Raw genomic sequence first — 25,256 nt, 5'->3', positions numbered from 1 at the left:
AAGTTTCAAATTCTAGTAAAATATTTAGCACTGTAAATTTGTATTATTGTTAAGTGCTAGGTAGAGGTAGCTATTTCAATTACAAGTTATTTATGGAAAATTTTGTTACTACTAATAGTAATAAGTTTACCTCGTATTGGCTGTTATTAAAAATTGACAAGAATTGGACAGCATTTATTTGACACACATTTGTGTAACAATAATGTATGAGAATTCATATTTTTTAATGTATTAATAACTTCTCGCTTTTATTTAATATAAGACGTTTATAATACAGTATTTCTGATAACTTGCACATTTCTTTATTTATTTTCGCTAGTACAAAACCATGGTATGGCTTTAGATATTATGTTAAAAATGAATATCACTGTGTTTTGAGAACAAAGCAATAAGACAATAATTGTCTTATACTAAAATAACATCTTTTTTGGGATGCATTTTTTTTTGAGCAAATATATTTGCTGGTAATTTATTTATTCTGAAAACACAGTTCGTCGTAGTTTTTTTTTCGTGAGGCATGGCTATGACTGCAAAACAAATATGATGATTAATCACTAACATTTTCAAGCCATGCAAGGATTCGTACACAGATTCTTTCCTAGTCTATATAAATTGAACATGATTTGTGCCCTACAATGACATTGCGTTATGATATTGAATACACGTGTTGTATAAATGCATAACTTACCGTGTGACCAAAGCGATCAGACTATCTTTATTAGGAGATTTTAATGATAAATTTTTAGTAACTTTGAAAAAAAAAGTTTATTTTAATCTTGTATATTTCCTATATTCGAAATTGTAAATTTAACATTTTCTACTTTGTATTCCTAATTTATAGCTGGCAAATAGTTTAAACTAAGTTGTGAAGATTATAAAGAGATTGGGTTCTCTGTGAGCTATATATAATTGACTCCCATAGAGCTGAGAGCATGGTGACCGTGTATCCAGTTATGATATTGGAGATTTCTGAAGATACTCACGTGGCACTCGCGGGGGAGACTGCTGCTCGTGCGGTGGGGTGGGGGGCATGTATCCTGCAGGCCGAGGGGGCACAGGGGGCGCCTCCTGCTGTAGAGCTCCAGTCGACTTGTGAGCGTTCGTGATCCTTTGCTGAGGTTCCTGTATTCATACATCGATGTATCACAGTTGATTTCTATTCAACTACCCAATTTAACTTGCATTATTATTTGTACTATTTATTACATTTAACTACTATGTTTCATTTTCAAATACGTTGGAAACATTACATTTTTTTTTATTGCTTAGATGGGTGGACGAGCTTACAGCTCATCTAAAGTTAAATGATTACTGGAGCCCATAGACATTTACAACGAAAATACGCCACCTACCTTAAGATATAAGTTATAAGGTCTCAGTACAGTTACAACGGCTGCCTTACCCTTCAAGCCGAAACGCATTACTGCTTCACGGCAGAAATAGGCGGGGTGGTGGTACCTACCCGCGCGGACTCACATGAGGTCCTACCACCAGTAATAATTTTATTACAGTAAGTAACATTTTTATTACTAGATTGAAAATCGATTCGATATAAAATTACAAACTTTTAACAATAAATTCTTTTTTTTTTATTGACCTTGTAGGCAGATGAGTATACGACCCACCTAACGGTGACTGGTTATCATCGCCCATGGACTTCAGCAATGCCAGGGGCAGGGCCAAGCCACTGCGTACCGATTTCATTAATGAACATAAAAATGTATTTTTATAACAACGTTTATCATGCAAGTGAAGCGATCATGCACGATTACTTAAGTGAGGAGAGACATGGTATAAGCACAAGGACATGCCGATACAGAAACTATGAAATACACATGACACTAATGATAAAGGTAGATGATACGACAGTAATGGTGGACTATTCAACACAGATAGATAACATAATATAAAGAGACGCTCTTTCGAAACATATCGACGCTTGAAAGACAAACGTGACTAAGCGACAATAACTGCTTTGTACATAAATGATAGACAATAACCATATTAGATGCGCAAAAAAAAATATATTTCTAGGTCTATTAAAATAATTTCAATCCTACAGCTAGATTCGTTAAAATATTTTTTTTTCGGATAGTTCAACTTTAAATTAGTCTACTGTAAAGTTCACGCATTGTCGCTTAGTCACGTTTGCCTTTCAAGCGTCGATATGTAACATCTCTAAAACAAAAAGAAAATAACGTTATCAAGGGAGGCAATAATTAAATTAGCATTTCGTTGTTTTAGTGTTAATTTTCCGCAATCTAGGGCGTGGTAGACGTACTCGCGCCCTCTCAAGGTCGTTTATTTCTAGCAAGAGTTTATAGAGTTTGTGTTACATTGCGTGCTACGTAAAAGCTATCAAAACTACCGCCAAAAATGTCTTCGTTTTGGATATATTATTTTCGAATATAACTAGCTTTGTAAAAGAACATTAAGCTGTCACTCAATTTAACTGATGTACAGAAGTAAAGATAATTACATTTTAATTATTACTTGTACAATATGAGTATTCAACAAAACACAAGACAAATGATGAAAGATGTAAGTTTCTATTTATAATATATCTATTTATAATCTTGACGGGAAATATAAATTTTGCTAATTCTGTACTAATAATAATATTTTAAAATATGTTGATACGTCTAATACGATAGAGACGACTCCACTATAAGCATACTAAAAATATCTAAAATGTATGATTAAATCGACATTTAGCAATCAAACATTCAACAACAACAACAACAACAACAAGACAACAAGAATCGATGACGACAAAGAAAGACAACAAAGTAAGCGTATTCCGAAATAACGAACTACCAGCTTGATACAACACATAAGCTTACAGAATCTTAGATAGTAAGATCTAACGTAAATACTGAAAACGATGTGACGCAAGCTATGCGAAACGTATAACATGAGAGCGTGCATACTGTGATATACTCGACTCGACACACGATACTTTTATATCGATTAGATTATCGATTTTCCGAAAATCGATTTTAAATCGCATTTTCGATTTGGCATTGTGTTATGATTTTTAAAAGTATCGCGCGTTCAGTCCCTTTGGCATGCCACTCACGACAGATTCAAATGCTATGCTTACGTGCCACGTCAGCTCCGGCTCGGAAACCCACTGAAAATTCAACTTTTGTTAGTCTACCGGTGTCCTAATCTACGAAAAATTTCATAAATAGAAAAAAAAATACACGAAATTTGGAAAATTTGGAAACGGGTAACTCTTTTACATATTATGCAAGTGTATAATTAAATTGTTACCAGTAACAAAAATTTTGAAGTTCAATTTCAAATGTAAACATAATTGTGATTTACGTGTTTTTCTTAACAATTTCAATGTTACTCTCCTCCAAATGTTTTATAGAGAAAATTAAAACAGTGCCAAAAACTATTCCGACTCCGTGTTTAACTAAAATTAAAGCCAAATCGTGGACACCCTTCTGTTTGTTAAACTCCAATACCGTTTGGGTTATAATTTGTACAATATTCACATTTTCAGTGTGATTTTTTCATTTGTTAAATGGAATCTTAGTGTATATTAGTTTTTAAAAATCAATCTTAATATTCGATACATTTTTAATGTAATGGAAATGTTCTTGTGCATCTATGCAATGAACGGTGTGCATTGCAGTGACAATTATCACACAATTGATGTCAGGTACCCTCTGCTTGCTTTTAGTGAATATGTTTATATGATTAGACGAGGATATTATGAGCTCACCTTATGTCGCGGTCCGAGTCTACGATTTAGATAACTCGATATGCTCTTCATTATGCCCTTGCTTCGCCTTTCCCTCGCGAGTTCTGGGTCGGAGAATGAAGGGGTGACTTGTATGGGCATAAGGGGAGGAGAAGGTCTCGGGGGTGGTGGCGGCGGTGGAGGCTCCGGCAATACCGGCGGAGGAGGTACGGGTGGAGACATGCTGCATGTAGGCGATGCACGTATTCTTCGGTTGCATTTCCTATTCGCACGAGGACCGCTGCCGAGTCTCTCCAGGACCAGTCGTCTCACCAGCTCGGTCTGTTCCTCTCTTTCTCGCTTTATCTCTTGTACTTTATCAGTTGTGTCCTGCGCCAGCACGGGACTCATTGGTGATATGGAACTTGCCGAGCTCAAGTTGATCGACATCGATACGTCACCGCTTCGTGGGGACTCCAAGTTGCGGGAATTCGATCTGTGGAAAGTTTCGCTTGCGGACCTGCATATCGCCGGAGAATAGAGCCTTATCGAACAAGACCCAGAGAACGGTATGGAATTCGGAACTATACTGGACATGGTTGACTCGGAGATCAGCGGCGGCGAGGCCTCCTCTAAAGACTCAGTCTTGTCTACTTTATCTATCGGGGAAGATACCTCCGATAGACTCAGTCTCCCTATTTTCAATTCGGGAGTTGAGCTTACGTTTGTTATGCTATCACTGGTTTGTTTCTCGCTCGTCGACCTGTCGCTTGGATCGGTGTCTGTATACTTCAAGCAGTGCGGCGGCGACTTTAACTCGCCTTGAGGTTCTGATACGGCTTCTGTTTCAGCGCTCGTTTCGGTGATCGGCTCCTCTTGACGGACGCTAACTTCTTGGCTAGCGGGCTTCAAAACGGTCTCCGAAAAGGTTTTTTCGATGAAATTCATGGAACGATCGTTGCTCGGCGAATACGCGTAGTCGTCGTCGACCAGCTCCATGTAGCCGTAGTTCTTGGGCGTCAGGGGGCTCTCGAGGGACGGATCTTGTTCTCCCTCGTCGGCGAACTCGAAATGTTCTAACGCGTTCGAATAAACTACCGGTTCGGTGGGGCTCGTCTTGCCGCATACGTGCGACGCTACAGCTGATATGTTCTTGGCTTCGTGCACCAGCTTTGGGCCGCTCAATGTCCTGGGATTCTTGCTTCTTTTTCTGTCGTCCTTCTCGTCAAAACCACAGTCATCTAATACTCCACTCTCGGCCGCCCAGTCCGACAGTTCGGTTTCGGTCAAAGCTAGGGTAGTCGCATCTCTACACGACTCTGAAGATTCTGACTCTGCAGCCACGACTGTCGGACCAGTCACGGTGGCTGCGGCTGATACTTTCTCATCGTTGTCTTCGGTACAACTGTTGACAAGCATCAAGCTATCTAACTGTATCAATTCCCCACCTTCGTCGTGCACTTCGACTCTTGGTACGGCCTGGTTCGGTGCCGTGGCCGTGTGTGATGAATCCTCAGAGAGCGAGTCCGATTCTAAGTCGAGACGTCCCTTGTTGCCTTCGTGTAGAGTATCAGAGCTCCAATCTTTGCAGAGCGGTGAGTCTATTTTAGTTAATAGATCGACGGGCGCGTCGTTGCATAAGTTCTTAATGATATCGGGCATTGGCTGCGGTTTTATATCACCATCAGCGGTTTGAAAGCTGACGATCGGTTTCTGTGGCTGTGCGATTGAAGAAACTGGAGCGGGATGCAGCAACTTCTGAAATTCTGTTATAGTTGAACGGAAAGCTTCGAATTTATTGTCTATTTGGGAAGTGGAGTCCGATTTTCTAACGGCAGGCGGGGACGGTTCCCCTAAGAGGTACTTTCGCTTGAGTTCGAGGGCTCGTTTAGTTGCGAGTCCGCCGGCTGAGCGAGTCCTGCTAAGAGGGTAGTCCTGAGGAGGCGGAGGCGCTGGAGGTGTAGCCTCCGTGACTAGGATGGCAGGAAGCGAAGGCACCGGTGCGGTTTCTTCGCGAGCGAATTCGCTATCGGTCGACACTTCCGTCGCGGACGACACTTCCTCGTCACTTGACTCCTCTTCACTCTCCTCTTCTGACTCCACCTGATCAAAAACTACAAGTTAAAAATCAATATTTTGTAAATCATCATGATTTTAGAGAATACACATTTTGAAAATATTTTCAAATCAAGCAAAACGGGCAAGCCGTCGATTATAAAAACGCTTGTTAATTTTTGCTTTTCACAATATCAAGACTGCGAATTTTACCTAATTTAAGGATAAAAACTATGTTAAAAGTTAAGTCTAATTAAAGAAAGGTGCGCTGCAGAATGTCCGGTGTTTTCACACTAACTTACCGCCTTGTACACTAGATGGCACACTACGTGACGTATTATCATATTATATTATAATATATACAAATTATATTGGACTATGTCAATGAAACAAGCGACATTTACTGGATAGATGTCTCGTTTTTATTTAAATTATGCGATATCAATTGTTTCTCGTTTTCAGAGGCATAAAGACAGATCTGTTTCATCAAAAACATATTTTTGTATTTTTCTTGGTGTCATAACTTTTTTTTAGTATTGAATGATTACTGGTGGTCCGACGGACGGCCTTTCCAGTTTCACCGGGACAGGTGGGTGAGCAAAGGCTCAGCCAGAAGGGGTGGGATTTGCTACAGCTGCCCGAGCGCCTCCGAAAGAGACTTAACCACTCAAGAGCAACTACTTCGAGAATAAATCTACTACCGGATCGGAATCGCGATCCGCTGAGAAGATCCGGCGAGAAACTCAGCGGGCTGATGCATGGGTTAGGTTGCACGGCGACCTCTTTGTAGAGTTCGACGAGTATGGTTATCGGGGTCCCTAAACCTGCTCCTAGTGTTAGAGCTGAAGGCGTGTAATGCAAAGGTTATTGGATCTGATGGATTCGTAAGGACGTGTCTAGGGCAGCGTCTTAGCTCTCCTGTAATGCCTTCATAGTTTTAATTTATTTTGAAAATGATACCAGATTGTGTATAAAATCGATTTTTTTCTTTCTGACCTTATGGGTCTCAATATCAATATTTGTTTTACCTTAACATAAAATTTAGCATACTTGTTTCATGGACTATGTATGTGTTGAAGAAAAGAAAAGTACATTCCGATATAATAAAACACACAAAACGACATTGAGTTATTTACACATAACATACATACGAATATATAATATGTTGTGTATTTACATAATAATATACTGGGGTATCTAATACATATTTATTATATATTTTGTCAGATAAAATCAGTTTTAACAGTGCAAGTTTAATAACACAACAAACAGTGCTGATATGAAACTCTTTTGTCCGCTTTTTACACTTCTTACAATATTGAAGGAAACTTGTATGACCCCAAGCAAAGATCACTTCTAGTATTATGGGTGTCGAAATACGAACACATACGAATAGATACGAGTCAAATTTCACTGATACTGGGTACTATCTATTTAGGGCCCATCCGCGTTGGCTATTCAAAACGATGTCTACCTAAGGTCTGAGCTATTAGGATTCCCGTTATTACTATTCGCAAGTAACATCTACTATACTCGCCTAGGCTCAAATGTTATGAAGCTGGATAAATACAATTATTATCCTCCTGGAATACACTTCCGCAATTAATTTATTTATTTATTTAAAAAAGTACTGCCACATCACAAACATTTAACATTGAAAATAACTTGATATTAAATTGAAATTAAATAATTTATGGCCTGATGCATGTGACAATAATGGCGTACATAACATTGGCAGTTGGTAATTGTTAGGGTAGTGCTGGGAACCAGAACAGTTACAATTACTCTGCTATAAAGCAGTCACACGTGATTTTATGAGTAATAAACATTTGCAATTCATATAAAGACACCAAATTGGAAGGGGGGTATTGATCGTGAATTCGTGCACGATAGAGTTATATGATAGGATAGAACAGTCAAGACCAATCAAATATAACAGTTGACGCGAAAGTTAAAACAGAAAACAATTAGACACTATGTTTAGAGCTTTAGGGACACGTTAATCACACCGAAGAGAAGTTGAAAGTACATTTGTCAAAGATTTATAGTGACGTCAGCACTGATGATGTCACCATTTGGATATACGAGGGCTGCACTAAAAGTATCGGGAATGGAATATTTCCACTGTTCCTGTCATATTAAAATCTTTTTAATTGAAAACTCCTTGGTTTTAAAAAATCGAATACCATTTATTTATTTAAGAAAAGATTCTCGGTCGTGTCACGAGGTTTTGTCAAACTTGTTTAGTCGTTGAGAAACTGGAATTGACTCGAGAAAATTCAAGAGCGATGATTTATTATGACTTTCGAAGTGGTTTAGCACACAAAAACAGTGTGTTGACCGGATGATTTCTGCATTTGGTAATGAAGCCCCATCCAAAACCACAATTTATCGCTGGATTGCTGAGTTTCAACGTGGACGTGTCAAGCTCAGTGATGATCCCCGTCAAGGTCGTCCAAAAACTGCAGTCACCCAAGAAAACGATGCTGTGCGTAAGCTGATTGAGGAAGATCGACATGTGACATACCGCGAAATTCAGGCAACTTTAGACATTGGCATGAGTCAAATACAAATAATCTTGCATGAACAATTAGGTGTAAAAAAGTTGTTTTCCCGATGGATACCGCATTCGCTCTGTGAAGAGCAAAAAGCGGCTCGCGTTACTTGGTGCGTCGGACTCTCGTAAGATTCCACGCAGGATCCTCAAATGCTGTATACAACATTGTATCAGGTGACGAATCCTGGATATACGCGTACGAACCCGAAACAAAAAACCAGTCACGAGTTTGGGTGTTCGAAACAAAAATTGTTCGTTCACGGTGTTGCAAAAAAAATGGTGGCCACGTTTGTCTCCAAAACCGGCCATGTTACGACTATTCCTCTTGAGGGACAAAGAACGGTTAATGCAGAATGGTATGCTAGCATTTGTTTGCCACAGGTCGTTTCTGAACTCCGTAAAGAGAACTGCAACCGCCGCATCATCCTCCATCACGACAATGCAAGTTCTCACACCGCGCACAGAACAAAAGAGTTTTTAGAGCAAGAAAACATAGAATTATTAGACCATCCGCCGTACAGCCCCGACCTAAGCCCTAATGATTTTTAAACTTTCCCTAAAATAAAGAATAAATTGCGTGGACAGAGATTTTCATCGCCTGAAGAAGCTGTGGACGCCTACAAAACGGCCATTTTGGAGACCCTAATCCATCGTATGGAAAAATGTGTCAAATTTCGCGGAGAATACTTCGAAAAGCAATAAATACATTTTTAAATAGTAATGTTGTGTCACTTCGTTAATTCCCGAAATTTTCAGTGCCGCCTAGGTAATATACTAGAGCACCTCATTCTCAGTATTATAACACTTACAATTTACAACTGATTCAAATAAATAATAAAATAATCTAATGGTTTAGAAAATTGTGAACATATCGAGTGATAATTAATATATTATATTGAATACATAAATACATTCAAAAGCGCCATCAAAGACTAGAAAGTTTACTGTTTTATTTAAGAATAAATTCAGTTATAACTGCTCTTGAAAAATTAATTATAAAGTACATAACACGAGTGTTATGCGTGTACGATCAAAAACTAAAATTTTGTAAATAAAAAAAAAACTTATTGAATTATGAGTAAATGCTGTAGTAATATAACGTACTTTTATTTTTATTTTTTATTGCTTAGATGGGTGGACGAGCTCACAGCCCACCTGGTGTTAAGTGGTTACTGGAGCCCATAGACATCTACGACGTAAATGCGCCACCCACCTTGAGATATAAGTTCTAAGGTCTCAGTATAGTTCGTACGATAATACGTTTAATTAATAAAACAGTAAACTTATGAAGACGGAAGTTAGTGTGAGCAAACTACACTCTTACCACGCTTTCAGCCGCCGCTCCTTGTTATGGATAGCGTGAATGAATAAGCACATGCTGGAGGATTGAAATTTAATTAGAAATGGTTAATTTTCATAAATACTGTCGGCTTTTTTAGGGAAACGTAATAAAAGCAAAAAATTAGACTTAATAATAATAATAATAAATTTTTATTATTATTAAATATATTATAAAAAAAAAGTACATTTTATTTATTTTACATTGACCATGGCTGGTCTTGAGCCAACATGGACTTCATTCCAGTGCCTCAGTATAGGGCAGCAATAGCGACTCCCTATCGCGGCCAGGAGTCTGTTAATGTATGCAAAAAAAAAACCTCGGAAAATCTTTTCGTTGAAATGGAATTCTTCGTTGTGAAAAGAATTCTGACTGCTTGCATTATTTTCAAGGGAAATTCTCATTTTATAGTGTATTGCACAATTTTTTTTTGATATCTGCGTGCGATTATTTTCGTCTATATTACATATTAAAAGTAGAAGCAGCAATGCTTTTGTTTAAACAGTGGTTGTTTTTATTGTATGTACTGAAATAATCCGACACCAAATTTCATATCTGCTAATCTTGCAGCCAATGTTACATCGTTTCAATTGTATGGGTAAGTGAATGTAACGAATACGGAAAATTTTAAAGTTTAATGAATATTGATGGTTCTTTGGTGGTTAGATGGTTCTTCGAGCCGAATTCGGATGTAGGCCGAGGGCATTATTAATGGCATTAAAGAAATACGCATGTAGGATGTGATAGTGAAAATGATAGCGGGGTATGTGTAGGGGCGGCGACTAAGCACGCGACGCGGCGCACCTCCCGGTGTGTGGTCGCCCTAGAGGCTAGGCGACGACGCAGCGCGGTACCTCGCTGCTGTCAGTCGGGAGCCGATTGTCGGCCGGCACTTCGCGACGCCGAGCCTCCCGGGCAGCTCTCATTCGCGAGCACGACTCATTCCCTGATGATTCCGCTCCTATAAAAGCAAAAATATATTGCATAATACTATTTACCATTTTCTGTCATACAAAATTGTATACTTCATAGTTAATATTATCAGAATATTTTCGTGTAAAACTCATCGATATTAACTATAGTACTATATAGTAGTTTAGTATTATATGTATATTGCCTAAATTGTTAAAGGGTTGTTGGAAAAAAGTACCTTATAAAAACTTTAACTTACAAAAATACAAAAAAACAATGCCAAATTCACAGCAAAACAATTTTAAATGGTTATTTATAAATGTTATTAAATTATTAAAAACGTTATAGGTGCGCGCGCTGAAAGATGTCAGTACAGATACCAAATACCTATAATCAGATTGCGCAATAGTCAGTATTCCGACGCTTTGCACTTTATACGCGCTAATCGAGTCGATCTATCGACGGTTCGCGCTCAAAGGGTTAACTAAAATCGATTACTACTATCTAATCACGAGTATACTAACCGTCATCTGAATAGTCATCGTAACCGAATGAATCACCAGAAAAATAGAGATCTGTTCGCGGAGAGCGCACTTCAGCGATCCCTTGAGGTTCCGGCGAGTGATCAGCTTCGTTGTCGCCCTCATCTGCATCCGTGTAATCTTCTGAACTTGATTCCTCTTCATCGCTGTAGTAGTAATGTAGACATCGAATTATACGCCAGAGCGTAATCAGAAATTCATTGAATCAGCAGAAAATCTTAGTTTCAACAATATGTAACTATACTTGAGCCCTTAGAACTTATATCTCAAGGTGGGTGGCGCATTTACGTTGTAGATGTCTACGGGCTCCAGTAACCACTGAACACCAGCTGTGAGCTCATCCACACATACATAAGCAATAAATAAATAAATGGTTTTTATCAGTCTTTGACCTATTTAAACTCCTATTATTCCTTTATTATCACACGTACTCATGCATACGTATGTTACTACTGAGTAAAAGTCTCCACACAAGTTTCCCTTTTCTTTTTCCTTGACTTTATGGGTGAAACAGATAATTGCTCGACCGAATTGTCCCGGGGATATTTATGAAAGCTGGAGGCTGTCGAATATAAAACGTTTTATTTAGTTATAATTTGTCATTGACTCGTTTTTTTTCCAATTCTGTGACGTCACAACACCCTTCCTTTCTAGAGATATTCATCACACTGACCTAAGACCACCAGCTCCCGACGTTTCGCTGGCTAGGAAGTTCCTGTCAGTCCATTCGTCTTCGTCGATTTCCCTCGCTCCGCTGTCGGATAATTCGATGCTTATCCTTTCCGGCGTGGGCGTGGGAGCCTGACTCCTGGTCGGCTGGGGAGCATCTAAAGCAGAAGCGGCAGCCACAGCATCGGTCACGCTGACTCCCGAATGCCGGAGACAGACGAGACGGTTGCCGTAACGTTCCATTTTATAGTTTCTGAAATAACCACATTATAAATTGTTAAATATAATTTGATATTTACAGTTTTGTCCGTTCATGATATTTTAAGCTGACAAGAAAGGTTGAGAATAAAAAAGTTCGATTATATGTTTTAGGTATATATCGCACATACATACGGTGCGATAACGTCACCTACGCAAATTATGTAATTTTTCAGGAGAAACGTTGGAAAATTCAATATCTTATTATATATATAGTTCGGTTAGACTAAAGAAGTAAAAACGATAATATTTCAACTACAGCTTTAAATTTCATCAGTGAAAGCAAACATCTCACTGATATAGCTATTAAAAATTGTATTTTCTCATACTCAGTTCAGTTGTCCGATATGTAAAAACCCTTTACTTATTACCGTGCATTATATTTTATATCTATTTAAGATTCGTCAGGTAAAGCTTGTCTTTTGCAAGCTGCGCGCACACTACGACTTTTTACGTCCAGTCTGGTCCTGTGGCCAATAAAAAAAATGTGTGTGTGCGAAAGTCACACTCGAAAGAAGTAATGAGTGAAACTTATGAAAAATACAAATAATCCCAAGGGTCAACCACTCCGCAGTGCAATGGAATAGCCTCACCCTGGGGGAACCGCCTGCATAATCACGGTAACCCTACGCCAGGTAAGTATGACTTAGCAAAAGAAATACGAGAACGTCTATCAACTGTGTAACATCTCGTCACCGCGATTCAGGAATTATTGAATTTACGTGCAGCGACATACATCTGTTGATTACAAACTAAATAAAAATAAAAGTATCTCAGGGCGCTCCGAGAGCCACGACAGCGTGCACGGACGTCAAAAACACACTGAACTAGTCGGGGACGCCTTTGATCACGATGAGTTTGGAAATTTACCCGGGTCGCAGTACCGTCTTGCAGACGGCACATCGGAAGCACGCCCTGTGTAGATGCAGTCCATCCGCCGTCACGCCCTCGGCGGCGAAAACCCGCGTTCCACAGGCGGCGCATTGCATACCCGTCGACGCCGGTCCGCGCCAACCACGCTTGACCTTTCGAAGTTGGAAAGGTTTATGTGAGACTATGTATGACCCGACGCGTATATGAAGATTAAGAGCAAGATTTTAATATAAATTGTAGTTTAATTTTATCTAAAAAAAAAATTGCATTAGCTATTGATTTTAAAAAATACTTATAATCTTCTTTTAGAATAAAGTATCTATAGATAATTGTTCTACAAATTAATATAGGTATTGCAGATAGATACGACTAGGTAGGTAGGATAGGTATACGTCGATATGTGCCAAGAATAAAAAAACTACATAAGTAATAGCTACACTTTTTGAAAATAATAATAATAATTGCCATCAGCGGTCCATGTCAATCTACTTTTATATCGTGTTTATTAAAAATAGTATTTATAATCCCTTTTAAAAAATGTGTTATTAATAAGATTTTAAATAAATATACTATAGTAATAATAATACTATCAAACAATTAAAGACTAACTATGTATCTACATTGAAGCAGTACTTTACTGCCGTTTCGACTTCTTATGCGGTTTCTTTAAAACATACATTAACTTCTACTGTTTCAATGACGTCTTATGGCATCTCGTTATGGAGACGTGCATCTAATTCTGAACCAATAGCGTTATGCAGAAGAGTGCTTGCTGTCTAGACAATTTGTAACAATATAGAATATCATTTTCTGACTTTAAGTCCCCAAATCATTAATAGAAACTTCATGTTTCTTTATATTTCGGTGAACATCAAATACACGAGTGGCAAGTTATTTACATGCACTATTAGGTACAAAAAAAAATGTTTTTCCTACCATTACACTGGTAGGCTATGAGGCTATTTCATAGAATCTACCACCGGATCGGAAACGCGATCCACTGAAAAAATCCGTCGAGAAATTCAGTGGACTGTGTCTATGGGTTAGTTCGTTCGTCGAAATCTTCGTCATCGACAAGTTCAACAAGGACGAGTGCTTGAGGCCCCTAAAACCATCGTTAATGGATCGGGAGGATCCGTAATGACGTGTTTAGGGCGACGTCGACTTTGCGTTAACCCATTGCGGTCGGTATAAGGTTTATCGTGTCGCGCCGCCATTTCACAGTAGCGTTCAGACGCTTCTTTGTGATACTGGCAAAACGAAAAAATTATTAGATCACTCTATTCAGTACCGGACAGTCATCACTTACCTCTTTAGGGCGTCCCTTGTCTTGTTCAGTTTCGTCTTTCTTTACGAATTTAGTTGCCAAATTTGCTACCTGTAATATGTAAAATAATATTAAATGTAAAATGTTGTGTAAAAGATTTAATTTGAAATAGTGATCAAGTGCTCTGTTGGACGCAAGAAATTTGTGGTAGAATATTGAGAACCTAAACGGGTAAGTACTACCATCCTGTACATTTCTACCGGAAGTAGTATGATTCATGTCTATGAGTCCGAGCATAATATAATTAGTTATTTTTAAGTGGTTTTCATACACGAATAATAAAATAAAATAATAAAAAACAAGTATTTATTATGTATTTTCTTAAGTTCCCAACGGTTCGAAATGTTAACTTTTTCCGCAAGCCTTGAACAGAAAGAAAAGGATGTATAACCATAACCAACCTTTTTAGTTCCGTGGTCAGGTCTTCCGGAGTCATTTAATTTTTGATTCAGTTTGTTTAAAGTGTCATCAATTTCTACCCATTTCTCGCTTCCGTCACCTTCTTTTAGTCGTCTTTGTCGTCCAAGAAACTGTTAGAAGAAAAGTGTGTTTAATTTTAGTAATTAACTTAAGAGCATGAAAATACTAAATAATACTCGTAAAAGTAAAACCTTGAAACAATTTCTCAGTTTGAAGTTTCGAATTGGTGATTTGATCATTTCAAAACTCAAGTGTAAAAATCCTGCTACATTTCATTGAAACAAACATATACATATATTATTTATTTGTTTAAACAAATTTAACTGATTTGAGGTCTCTACTATTACTTTTTGACGAATTCCATATTATTTTCAATAGGTCATTTAGATATTCCTATCATTTTTAAACTACGTGTATTGTGAATCCGAATCCAAGACCAGATTCTGTAAAAAAATATTATTGGGAATGGCACTATGGAATTGTAGTTGTAAGCTAGAAATATAAGACTGGTGTTTGTCAGGCAGTCTGGTATTGAAAGCAACAGTTCATGTATCTAGTATATTCGGTGTCGCATTAAAATCAACAATTCGTGTACCAAGTATAATCGATCTTAATTTGAATTAGTAGTTTATGTACCTAGTATAAACGGACTTGCTTTGAAATAATATTTTACGAACCTAGTATAATCCGTCTTGCTTTGAAATAATAGTTTACGTACCTAGTATAATCGATATTGCTTTGAAATAATAGTTTGTGTACCTAGTATAATCGGTCTTGCATTGAAATAATAATTTATGTACCTAGTATAATTAGTCTTGCACTTTACCTGTTCCCTGTCCCACTTTGGTACTTTCTCAGCCGTCTTTGGCTCCGGCCTGCCGAGTCTGTTCTCTAATATTTTCCTCTCAATCTCTTTCATGTTCCAATCGTCCCTTTCGATCTTGCCAACTGAACGCATCAGGTCCTTCGGTTTAGAAGGTCGCGGCGTCAAACTACAGGTGGGGCCGCCGGACAGTTCGGCCGCGAGACGGGCGACTCGGTCTCCGCCGCCGGACGTACGGGCTCCACCACCGACGATACGGCCCTCCTCCTATTAGTGCAAGGCAAGGGTGAGATTACAAACGCATTATAATGGTTTTGGATGTTTTTAAGTTTTTATATAAGTCAAACGATTATAATATATATTGAGAACATAATAGAGTTCTTTATTAAATATTGTGTAATAATTATCCTAATACCTATTTAATTTGCCTACTACTCTAATCAACTGTATTAAAAGTATACAAACTTCAAAATAGTGGTAAGAAAAAACCTCGAATTAATCTCTAGATTGCTCTGAAAGTTTCTCTTAAGTAATTACTGTGAAATTATAAATAAATCTTGCGATAATAGGTATGAAACAATGAAAACAACATATTGATTTTTTTTAAAAGTAATATGTCGTTTTTGTCCACTCCAGACAAGAACCACTATATTAAAGCCTGTATATAGAAAAAAAATTGCACTAAATTTCACTAACTGACTTTAGTCTAACATCGATTCCTTATTATGAGATGTTACATAATTTATGCAAAGAAAAAGTTTACAACATTTACTTATATATCTTATTTTTAGTAAGACAATAAAAACCATTAAATAAATATCAATTTGCATTGAATACTACTCAACGATTCAGTCATTCATTCTCTATATATACGGTACAGTTAGTATAAAAACAACAGTGAAAAAAAACATAAGTGTAGTTAATTGAGAACGATTGTTTTATTAATTCATGCAACACACGAAATCCATTATATCGCTATTTCAAGTGTTAGTATGCGCAGAGAATTCTGCGTTATATCTTCAGGCACACTGTCGATATTTCAATGAACGGTGTATGAGATCAATTAAGCTAAAAGTGCAAGTATTGAGGTTAACCTCGTACTTCTTTATTTAGCAAAATATGTTTAGAACGACACTATGATTATAAAAAAATATTATATTTTTAAAAGTATATTTCTAACGATAAATAAAATCTATTGAAACATCTATTTATTTGAACCCAATTAGCTTACTATTTAAGTTCTACTAAGATATATTTTTGACTACTGATAAACAAAGAAAGTGATCTCATTCACCGACCAGGAGGTGTGTATACCTCCCGCACAGGCGTCGGTTACATCTCATGCAACACACATCTGCAATCTCGCTCACATAGTGCTGCAGCTTCCGTTCTAGTTTCTTGACGCGCTCCTCGAAATCTGGAGCATTGGCCCGGTACTGCTGCAGACCGTAGTCGTTTTCGAGATCGGCCGAAGGCGCGAAGTCCAGTCGAGGCTCGGCCGCCAACATTTGCACGCTCTTCTCGAATCGTTGTTTCATGATCTCTCGAGCCGCTTTGCGCCTGCTCATTGTCTTCGGACGTTTCGCTTCGGCGTTCTTCTTCTGCATAATATCGGACATTCTCTGCATCCTGAAGGACATTTCGGCATTGTTCTTTCGTTGAGTGGGTTCAAGAGCTAAGGGCTTCGGTCCTTTGATCAAATCGACGACGCGCTGACGACGGAGCTCCATCTCAGGATTGCCGATCGATTCGTGTTTCACCCTATCAGGGCTTGGGGTGTCCCGTTTCTTCCCTTCAATTATGTCAGCCATTCGTTGCAAACGTAACGCCATTTCAGGGTTGGTGGAAGCGGAGCGTGTTGATCTCTTGTCTGGACTTGGCGTGTCTCTTCTTCGTTGGCCTTCAAACATCTCTGCGATACGCCTCGTATTGGCCACTTCGCCGGAATCAATAGAGTTAGATCGCTTGAAGACGACGGCGCTCTCAGAGTCCTTACTCTTTTCTAATACGTCTGATAAGCGTCTGTTTCTTGGCGCACGAAAAGGACTCTCCGACGATCGGGTCAGCTTCTCTCTGTCGACGGATGCAGCCCGAGGTGTCTTCATATCCACTTTGACGACAGTTACGTCAGTATCGGCAGAGTCTTCGAATTCTGTTAGATCCGGAATCTTCACTGAATTAGCGGCGAGACCTTTAAGTCTACGTGGTGGTTTAACCGGTTTTTCAAAGTTCTCTTGGAAAAATTGCGCGATCTCGGATTGATCGCGATGCACCTGAGTTCTAGAAGCACCCTGTAGTAGGTGCGCGAGCGATTCTCTCAAAACTTTGGGGTCCGGTGACTCTTCAGGGTCGAGGAGGGCGAGGATCTGTTCCTGCAAGTCTCTCTGTTTGTCGATGCGTAAGTCGCTGTCAGTGGCCGCGTCGTGCCCCTCGATGAGCCTCGCGAGCTGCGTGATATCGTCTAGATCTAGCTTGCCGATCTTTTTCCTTATATACTCGGCTGGATCGTTACTTACTTGTGAGGAGCGAAGGGACCGCCTCTTCTTCCTGCAACTTGAATGTGATTTGTCCGCGTCCCCTGCATCTGCAAGCCAAATCGATACTGTAATATAGCCACCATCAGACCGATTTGGGATTCAATTCATTTAAATTAGATGAGCCCTGCGCAAATGTAGAGCAAGTGAGTTAATTCAACACTTGACAGACACGTGTCATGACAACGCATTACCGACGTACTTACAGATAAATGAAGTACTTACTTGCATACATAGAAAGAGAGTGTTCAGCTGTGTTCCTGATATGTTTTTCCTTTTGCTGGCTCAGTTTAATCTATAAAATATATTATAATTTTTTATATGTACAATTTTACTATTATATTTTCGATACTTATTTTTTCTTTATATAGACTAACTTTTTCCCGCGACTTCACTCGCGTTTATATAAAGAGAAAGAAAAGATCATAATTCGTAATAAGTTAACTAGTTAAGGTCTGAAAGTGAAACCAGCTCGCTTTCGCTTTTTTTAAAGAAAGTGAATTTGTTGTTTAAATAAATTTGTTGTCGTATGCAGGTGTATTTAAAAACATACATATATATTTTTCCTGTCTTAGTACTTTCATATTTAATTACCGAATAGCTAGTCTACTTTGGGTTGTCGGTAAAAGATACAATATCATTTTTTTAATAAGAACGAGTTCACGATCCCTTTTTTGTTAAATGGTTACGATAGCTTATAAGGCAGCGCAACGCGAATATCGCCATCCTCCTTGAAAAATAAGATCTAAGTCTTAGTTGTATGGTACATTGGCTCTCCCGTTCTTCTTACTGAAAGATATTACTGCTTCGCGGCAAAAATAGGCAGGGTGGTGGTAGCTACCCGTGCAGGCAGACACACACAGACCACTAGTTGTACCACCGGTAATCATTATGAAAATAAAATATTATCAATCACCCTGTACAATTCAATATGTAAAACATATTGTATAATTTAAAACTCGGTTTTTTTTCCTACCTATCCGAGAGCCTTGAGGGCTATTTCAGCGTAACCATAACTAGTAGGTGAGCTCACGGGGCTCAAACCTGACGACGTTGATAACACGAACCCTAGCAAGAGCCGTGCTTCGCAGAATCAGCCACCGGATCGAAAACGCGTCCCACTGAGAAGATCCGGCAAGAAACTCAGTGGACTGTGTCTGTGGGTTAATTTACTCTTCGATTTACGAGAACGATGACCGATGCTTGGCGTACCTAAAAGCACCGTTAGTGGATCGGACGGAAATGACGTGTTTGGGGCGACGTCGACTGCTTTCCATTTTGTCTGCAGGATCGGGAATGGTAAACTCGGGTGAATGCCGGTAAGCCACACAAAACTAAGTTATTCTTTTGAAGTGAAACTTCTTTATCGGCGTTGGAAAAAAATTTACCGTCACATTTTTCGGTTACGCGTCACATTTTTCCGTTACGCGCCATTCCGTTACGCGCCATCTTTTTGAAGTGAAACTTCCTTATCGGCGTTGGAAAAAAATTTACCGTCACATTTTTCGGTTACGCGTCACTTTTTTCCGTTACGCGCCATCTGTTTTGTATTCATGTCTATGATAATAAAATCATTTTGTTTAAACTTTATCTAATTTAACTTTTTTGTATTCATGTCTATGATAATAAAATCCTTTTGTTTAAACTTTATCTAATTTAACTTTATTTAACCAATTTCTAGAAAGTTGCATGTAGATCATTTTTCGAAAAATAAGGCCATAAACAAGTTTCACTTCTTACGTGTGTACACTAGTACACGCACACATTTTTTTGTATTCATGTCTATGATAATAAAATCCTTTTGTTTAAACTTTATCTAATTTAACTTTTTTGTATTCATGTCTATGATAATAAAATCCTTTTGTTTAAACTTTATCTAATTTAACTTTATTTAACCAATTTCTAGAAAGTTGCATGTAGATCATTTTTCGAAAAATAAGGCCATAAACAAGTTTCACTTCTTACGTGTGTACACTAGTACACGCACACATTTTTTATTATATAACCAGCAACAAAAGTTATAATTAATGGCTGGAATTTATTTATGATGCTCCTTTCGCATAAAACATTGATCTTATCATAATTTCAAATGATTGACAACAGGAAACTGCAGTCGAAATGTAACTTATTGAATGTATTGTAAATGAATTGAATAAAAATTGTAACGTATTAACATTGAATAAATGATCTTTGAACGAGAATGAATAACATGATGCGGTGATAGGGTTGTCATTATTATTTTAATTTTAAAAATATATCAATTTTTCGAATTAATAAATAATCCTGAATGTCATGAGTGCTTTTCAATTAAAGAGTCTCGTGTGCTTAATGCGAGTTTTTTAACGTTCTCGATCGCGTAAAAGTTAACCCAAATTTGTATAGAGTTGGAACAGCGCCCCTAGCGGCAAACGGAGGGAAACGCATCAGTCTCGAGATCCAGCGAATACCACTACTGCATTATTAAAATTGCATGAACGTGTTTACAGCGGACAGAATTCAAGTAATATCAACTAAAATTAATGTAGTATTTTCTTGTTTATTTTTATTTCCGCTATATTTTCTCGAAATTTCAAATATTTAACTGTTTTAGTGATCAGGGTTGTTCGTAAAAGTATGAAAAAATATGGTAAATAAAATAAAAAATTTGATAGAGGTTACCTGATCAAAAACGTCCGTCTCGTGGTGCACGTGAGGCACTTCGCCCTTGAACGCGTTGTATACACGAGCCAGGTACGAGCGAACCTTAGCGTCCGACACGTCTCTCATCGTACCACCCGATGAAAACGGTACTATACCTGTTTAAAAAATATTTGTTTTGAGTGCCCGCAACGACTGGCAACACTACAGTTTCACGCACGCCCACCTGTCCTGGTGAAACAGGAAAGACCAGGAGTCCCTCACTAAAAAAAAAAAAAAGTTTCACGCAAAGCAAACTGGTGTTCAGATTTGGGCAGGCTCACTTTAGACCGCAATATTTTTGCCTACCCCTATTTATAACCTTGAGGGAGTAAGTCCAGCTTCTCCAGGTTGGTACACGAACTCCGTTTGTAATACTATAATTTCACGTAAAGGAAACCGCTGTTCGGATTTAAGCGGGTTCACTTTAGACCATCATCTTTTTGCCTACAAAATGCCTTGAGGGAGTAGTCCAACTTCTCCAGGCTGGTAGACGAACTGTGATTAGCAATACTATAATTTCACGCAAAGCAAACCGCTGTTCGTGTTTAAGAGCAGGCTCATTTTAGACCACAATATTTTTGCCTACCAACAGCCTTGAGGGAGTAGTCCAACTTCTCCAGGCTGGTAGACGTGCTCTCGGGCCTCAGTCTGAGGTCAGTTATTAGCTGCCCTAGCAAGAGCAGTGCTTCGCTAAACCTACAACCGGTTCGGAAATGCAGTCCACTGAAAAGATCCAAAACTCCGTGCGTTTCTCTAGTTCTAGCTTTAGTTTCCTTTTCTGTTTTTTTTCCCTCTAATTTTCATTAAGTAATTATAATAGAGTGTTGTTAATTTAGCAAAAGTCGGTGCCTTGTTTTGCTACGATATAATAAAGAATTCCGGTTTAAAAGATCAGTCTCGATCCTAAAACAATTCGATCCTATTATCTATGGAAACTAGGGACGAGACCGAAAACAAAACGCGCCAGTTTTGAATTTGAAATGTTCGTCGACATACGTACCAAACTCGTGATGCAGTACATGGTAGACCGATCGTGGAGTACTCGTGGCCGGCAGTAGGTCAGGTCTGTATCTCCTCAGCAGCGCCGAGAGCGCGTTCGGTCCCACCGCAGCCCTTATACCGGGTTCGGACCAACCGACCCACGCGGACAGCACGTCGTCAGACACGTCCGATTCTGTATATTAACAATTAACGCCATTAATATTACTAGCGGTCCCTCGGTAGTCGAAATTCGACTATAACTAATTGAAATTATAAGTTTGTACACTATTATGACTCTATTGTCAAAGATACTTTTCAAGACTACACTTTAGACTTAATAATAATACAGACTAATATAGACAAATAACATTTAATCTATTAAATCTCAATTGAATCACAGACTAAGCAATTTTTGATAAGTTTGACATTAAACACGCACGTGTGTGTCAAATAGTGACTCTAACGTTTTTTTGAAGTGAAACTTCTTTATCGGCGTTGGAAAAAAATTTACCGTCACATTTTTCGGTTACGCGTCACATTTTTCCGTTACGCGCCATCTTTTTTGTATTCATGTCTATGATAATAAAATCCTTTTGTTTAAACTTTATCTAATTTAACTTTTTTGTATTCATGTCTATGATAATAAAATCCTTTTGTTTAAACTTTATCTAATTTAACTTTATTTAACCAATTTCTAGAAAGTTGCATGTAGATCATTTTTCGAAAAATAAGGCCATAAACAAGTTTCACTTCTTACGTGTGTACACTAGTACACGCACACATTTTTTTTATTGTTTTACTGTATTTTTCATGCATAATTTAAAAAAAAATCATTCTGCACTCCTCTATATTTTCTATAAGTGTGAGAAATTTCATACTCCTCCGGTTCGCGGAATTTTTGTAAAAAGACGTACTAAGTTTTATTTTCAAATCGGAAGTTTATTTTTGGGTCGGGGGCTGTATTAGATCCCTTCACCGAGGGGGGGCGACCGCAAAATAATGGAAGTACTTTTCTGAATAATGCAATAAATTTGACACATGCTTACTAATTTAAGATTGGAAATAACGATTTTCATCGTTTGAATCATGCAATGTAATGACTTGATTATCTCAAGTGGCGGTTAATGGAGTAAAGTAAACTGGTTTCTGATAAAATATGCGTTAATAACTCAAAATCGATTACTTCAGACTTTTTTCCTACCTAAGCACGAGGCCTTGAGAGGCCATTTCAGCGTTACCTAACAAGCAGCTGAGCTCAAGGGGTTCAAATCGGACAACGTTGCTCTCACTAACTCTAACAAGAACAGTGCTTGGCAGAATCTACCATCGCCGGGTTCGACGAGAACGATGACCGGTGCTTGAGGTACCTAAAAGTACCGTTAGTGGATCGGGAGGATCCGAAATGACATGGTCTTCAGACTTGCTGCACGCACTATGAGTCTGATACGTACCGATACGATAAATTAAATTTTCTTACTTACCTCTGCGACGTTTCCTGATGCTGCTGGGAGCAGCGTCCAAGGGCAGAGGATCGTCAGAGTCATAGAACGATGTGACCCGAATGGGTGTCACGGCACGTCGGTTTAGATTCGGATATCTCGTACCAGGATCGAGGGTGTACGCGCCGAAATCGCGATGTAAGTTCTCAGGTATAGTTTGGGCTAGTAAGAGAAATAGTTTTTTTTTTATTAACTAGCTAAGGTTGCTGGGAATGAGTATGTTGAGTCTCTATATCGGGCAAGGATTAATAAGACACGTTTTCAGTTAAGTGACTAAAGTATATTCGGATTACAACCTAACGTGCTATCTACAGCCCGACAATCCTGAGACTGACGTAGCATCATTGCAATAGTTAGTTACTGCTAACCCCTACATATTAATAGTTGCTATTAGGAGATTTATGGTATATTATGGAGATTTATGGATTACAAGTATATCAGAGGAGGTGTGAAAGTAGCTCCAGTCATTGATAAAATAATGAGCTGACGGTTAGCGTGGTAAGGACATGTGATGCGTAGAGAGGAGATGCATGTGACTAAGAGATGTATGGAAATTGTAGTGCAAGGTAGAGGGGAAGAGGTCGACCGAAGAAGACATGGATGGAGTGTGTGAATGACGATATGACAGAGAGAGAGAGAAGTGAGTGTTGAGACGACGGCTGATAGAAGAGAATGGAATAGAAAAATTCGCTGTACCGGTGGCGGCATTTACGTTGTAGATGTCTATGGGCTCCAGTAACCACTTAACACCAGGTAGGCTGTGAGCCGTCCACCCATCTAAGCAAAAAAAAATTGTATGAAATTAACAAGCAACTCACCCAAAAGTCGATATATAGATTCCCTCTCGGCTATAACTTCAAGTGGATGCGGCGTCGGAGTCTGACCCCAGGCCCTCACTGCCCAGGCTGCATCCAAAGCTGAAAGGAAGCCTCTCGCGCAACCCGAGCCAGTGGGCCAGAAAGGTTCCAGAAGACTGTCTCCGACCAACTGGCAGAGAAGTCGACGACCGAGTCTCTCATATACCTGGACGATTTTAAATGAAATCAAGTCAAATCAACTGGTGTATTTATATTTATCTTTACGGATAGTTCTATTTATGACTAGCTGTGCCTGCCGCTTCGTTCGCGTGGGATTTAACAAAACATTACTTTATTTGAATATTTCAGTTTTTTTTCTCTAAAATTTTAAGTAGCTTAAGTTACTCCTTATTACAAAATCAGCTATCTGCCAGTGAAAGCCAGTGATTAGCCGGAACAAACAGACAGACAAAAATTGTAAAAAATGTTATTTTGGTATATGTAACGTATATAAATTCATATGCATGTAGTGAAAAAGCGGTTATTTTAATATTACAAACAGACAATTAAATTTTATTTATATGTATAGTTAGGAAATTACACATTTTAGAGAACAATCATTTGTGTTCCAATCATCATCATAGTCGATTGCTCTTGGCAGAGCAGTCGTGGTCATGTGGAATTTTTGCTTATTAAAACCTTGACTTATTACTTACTAGCTGACCCGGCAGACTTCGTAGTGCCTCAATTGATAAATAATAGACCTAAACGTTTGTATAAAATAAACCTCAAACAAACTAAAGGAATCCGTCCTACGGGGGACACATCAAAGGAAAAACAAAATTGTTATTTTTATTTAATTCCGAGCATGTTCGTATTTATTTACCTTTTAAACCGTCTCTGGACTTCCACAAATAATTCAAGACCAAAATTAGCCAAATCGGTCGAGCCGTTTTCGAGTTTTAGCGAGACTAACGAACAGCAATTCATTTTTATTTATATAGATGGAAGATAGATAGATTACTTGTTCCAATAAACGCACCAAATTGTTGATCGCGTTTGGTACATACCATGCTTGCATTTTCTGCCGCGTACATAGAAGTGAAGTCGAATAGCGCAACGTCGGGCTCCCCGTAGTGATTGAGGGCGAAGTCCCGGAGCGGCAGCCTCCCGTCCGTCGAGAAGCGCGCCGCGTCCTGCGCGTAACGCATCAACGCCGCCCGATCGACATTCTCGACGCTCAGCAGACGTGATACTTCCGCATAGTCCTGTTCAATTAAATTGTATTTTATTACTA

At 38.6% G+C, this 25,256-nt stretch overlaps 1 protein-coding gene and 1 non-coding gene across 10 annotated transcripts in view; both read right to left on the bottom strand.

Annotated features, from left to right (window-relative positions):
- The window catches only part of LOC101742566 (F-actin-monooxygenase Mical), an 83,494-nt gene that overhangs the window by 5,730 nt on the left and 52,508 nt on the right, over window positions 1-25,256 (bottom strand). For 2 of the 9 annotated variants that reach the window (XR_009976588.1, XM_062675954.1), the window contains exons 10-26: window positions 25,030-25,227; window positions 23,981-24,185; window positions 23,145-23,324; window positions 21,683-21,856; window positions 20,662-20,798; window positions 18,229-18,298; window positions 16,840-18,053; window positions 15,473-15,736; window positions 14,628-14,756; window positions 14,209-14,277; window positions 12,897-13,051; window positions 11,773-12,021; window positions 11,082-11,245; window positions 10,500-10,606; window positions 3,737-5,797; window positions 3,108-3,133; window positions 984-1,122 (exon numbers count right to left, since the gene is read on the bottom strand). Coding sequence is in view for 8 of the 9 variants with exons in the window: in XM_062675954.1 (XP_062531938.1) it covers window positions 984-1,122; window positions 3,108-3,133; window positions 3,737-5,797; window positions 10,500-10,606; window positions 11,082-11,245; window positions 11,773-12,021; window positions 12,897-13,051; window positions 14,209-14,277; window positions 14,628-14,756; window positions 15,473-15,736; window positions 16,840-18,053; window positions 18,229-18,298; window positions 20,662-20,798; window positions 21,683-21,856; window positions 23,145-23,324; window positions 23,981-24,185; window positions 25,030-25,227 (5,541 nt within the window). In the remaining variant the exon portion in view is untranslated. Of the gene's footprint in view, window positions 1-983; window positions 1,123-3,103; window positions 3,134-3,736; window positions 5,798-10,499; window positions 10,607-11,081; window positions 11,246-11,772; window positions 12,022-12,896; window positions 13,052-14,208; window positions 14,278-14,627; window positions 14,757-15,472; window positions 15,737-16,839; window positions 18,054-18,228; window positions 18,299-20,661; window positions 20,799-21,682; window positions 21,857-23,144; window positions 23,325-23,980; window positions 24,186-25,029; window positions 25,228-25,256 lie in introns of all 9 variants that reach the window. The other 7 variants (XM_062675826.1, XM_062675877.1, XM_021352371.3 and 4 more) reach the window with 4 other exon arrangements.
- LOC119629271 (U1 spliceosomal RNA) lies at window positions 12,511-12,669 on the bottom strand. Its single transcript, XR_009974540.1, has one exon. It is a non-coding gene; the product is annotated as a U1 spliceosomal RNA (small nuclear RNA).

This window comes from Bombyx mori, chromosome 1 (assembly GCF_030269925.1).
Source record: "Bombyx mori chromosome 1, ASM3026992v2".
Taxonomy (NCBI): domain Eukaryota; kingdom Metazoa; phylum Arthropoda; class Insecta; order Lepidoptera; family Bombycidae; genus Bombyx; species Bombyx mori.
This window is presented reverse-complemented; position numbering and strand designations above follow the sequence as displayed.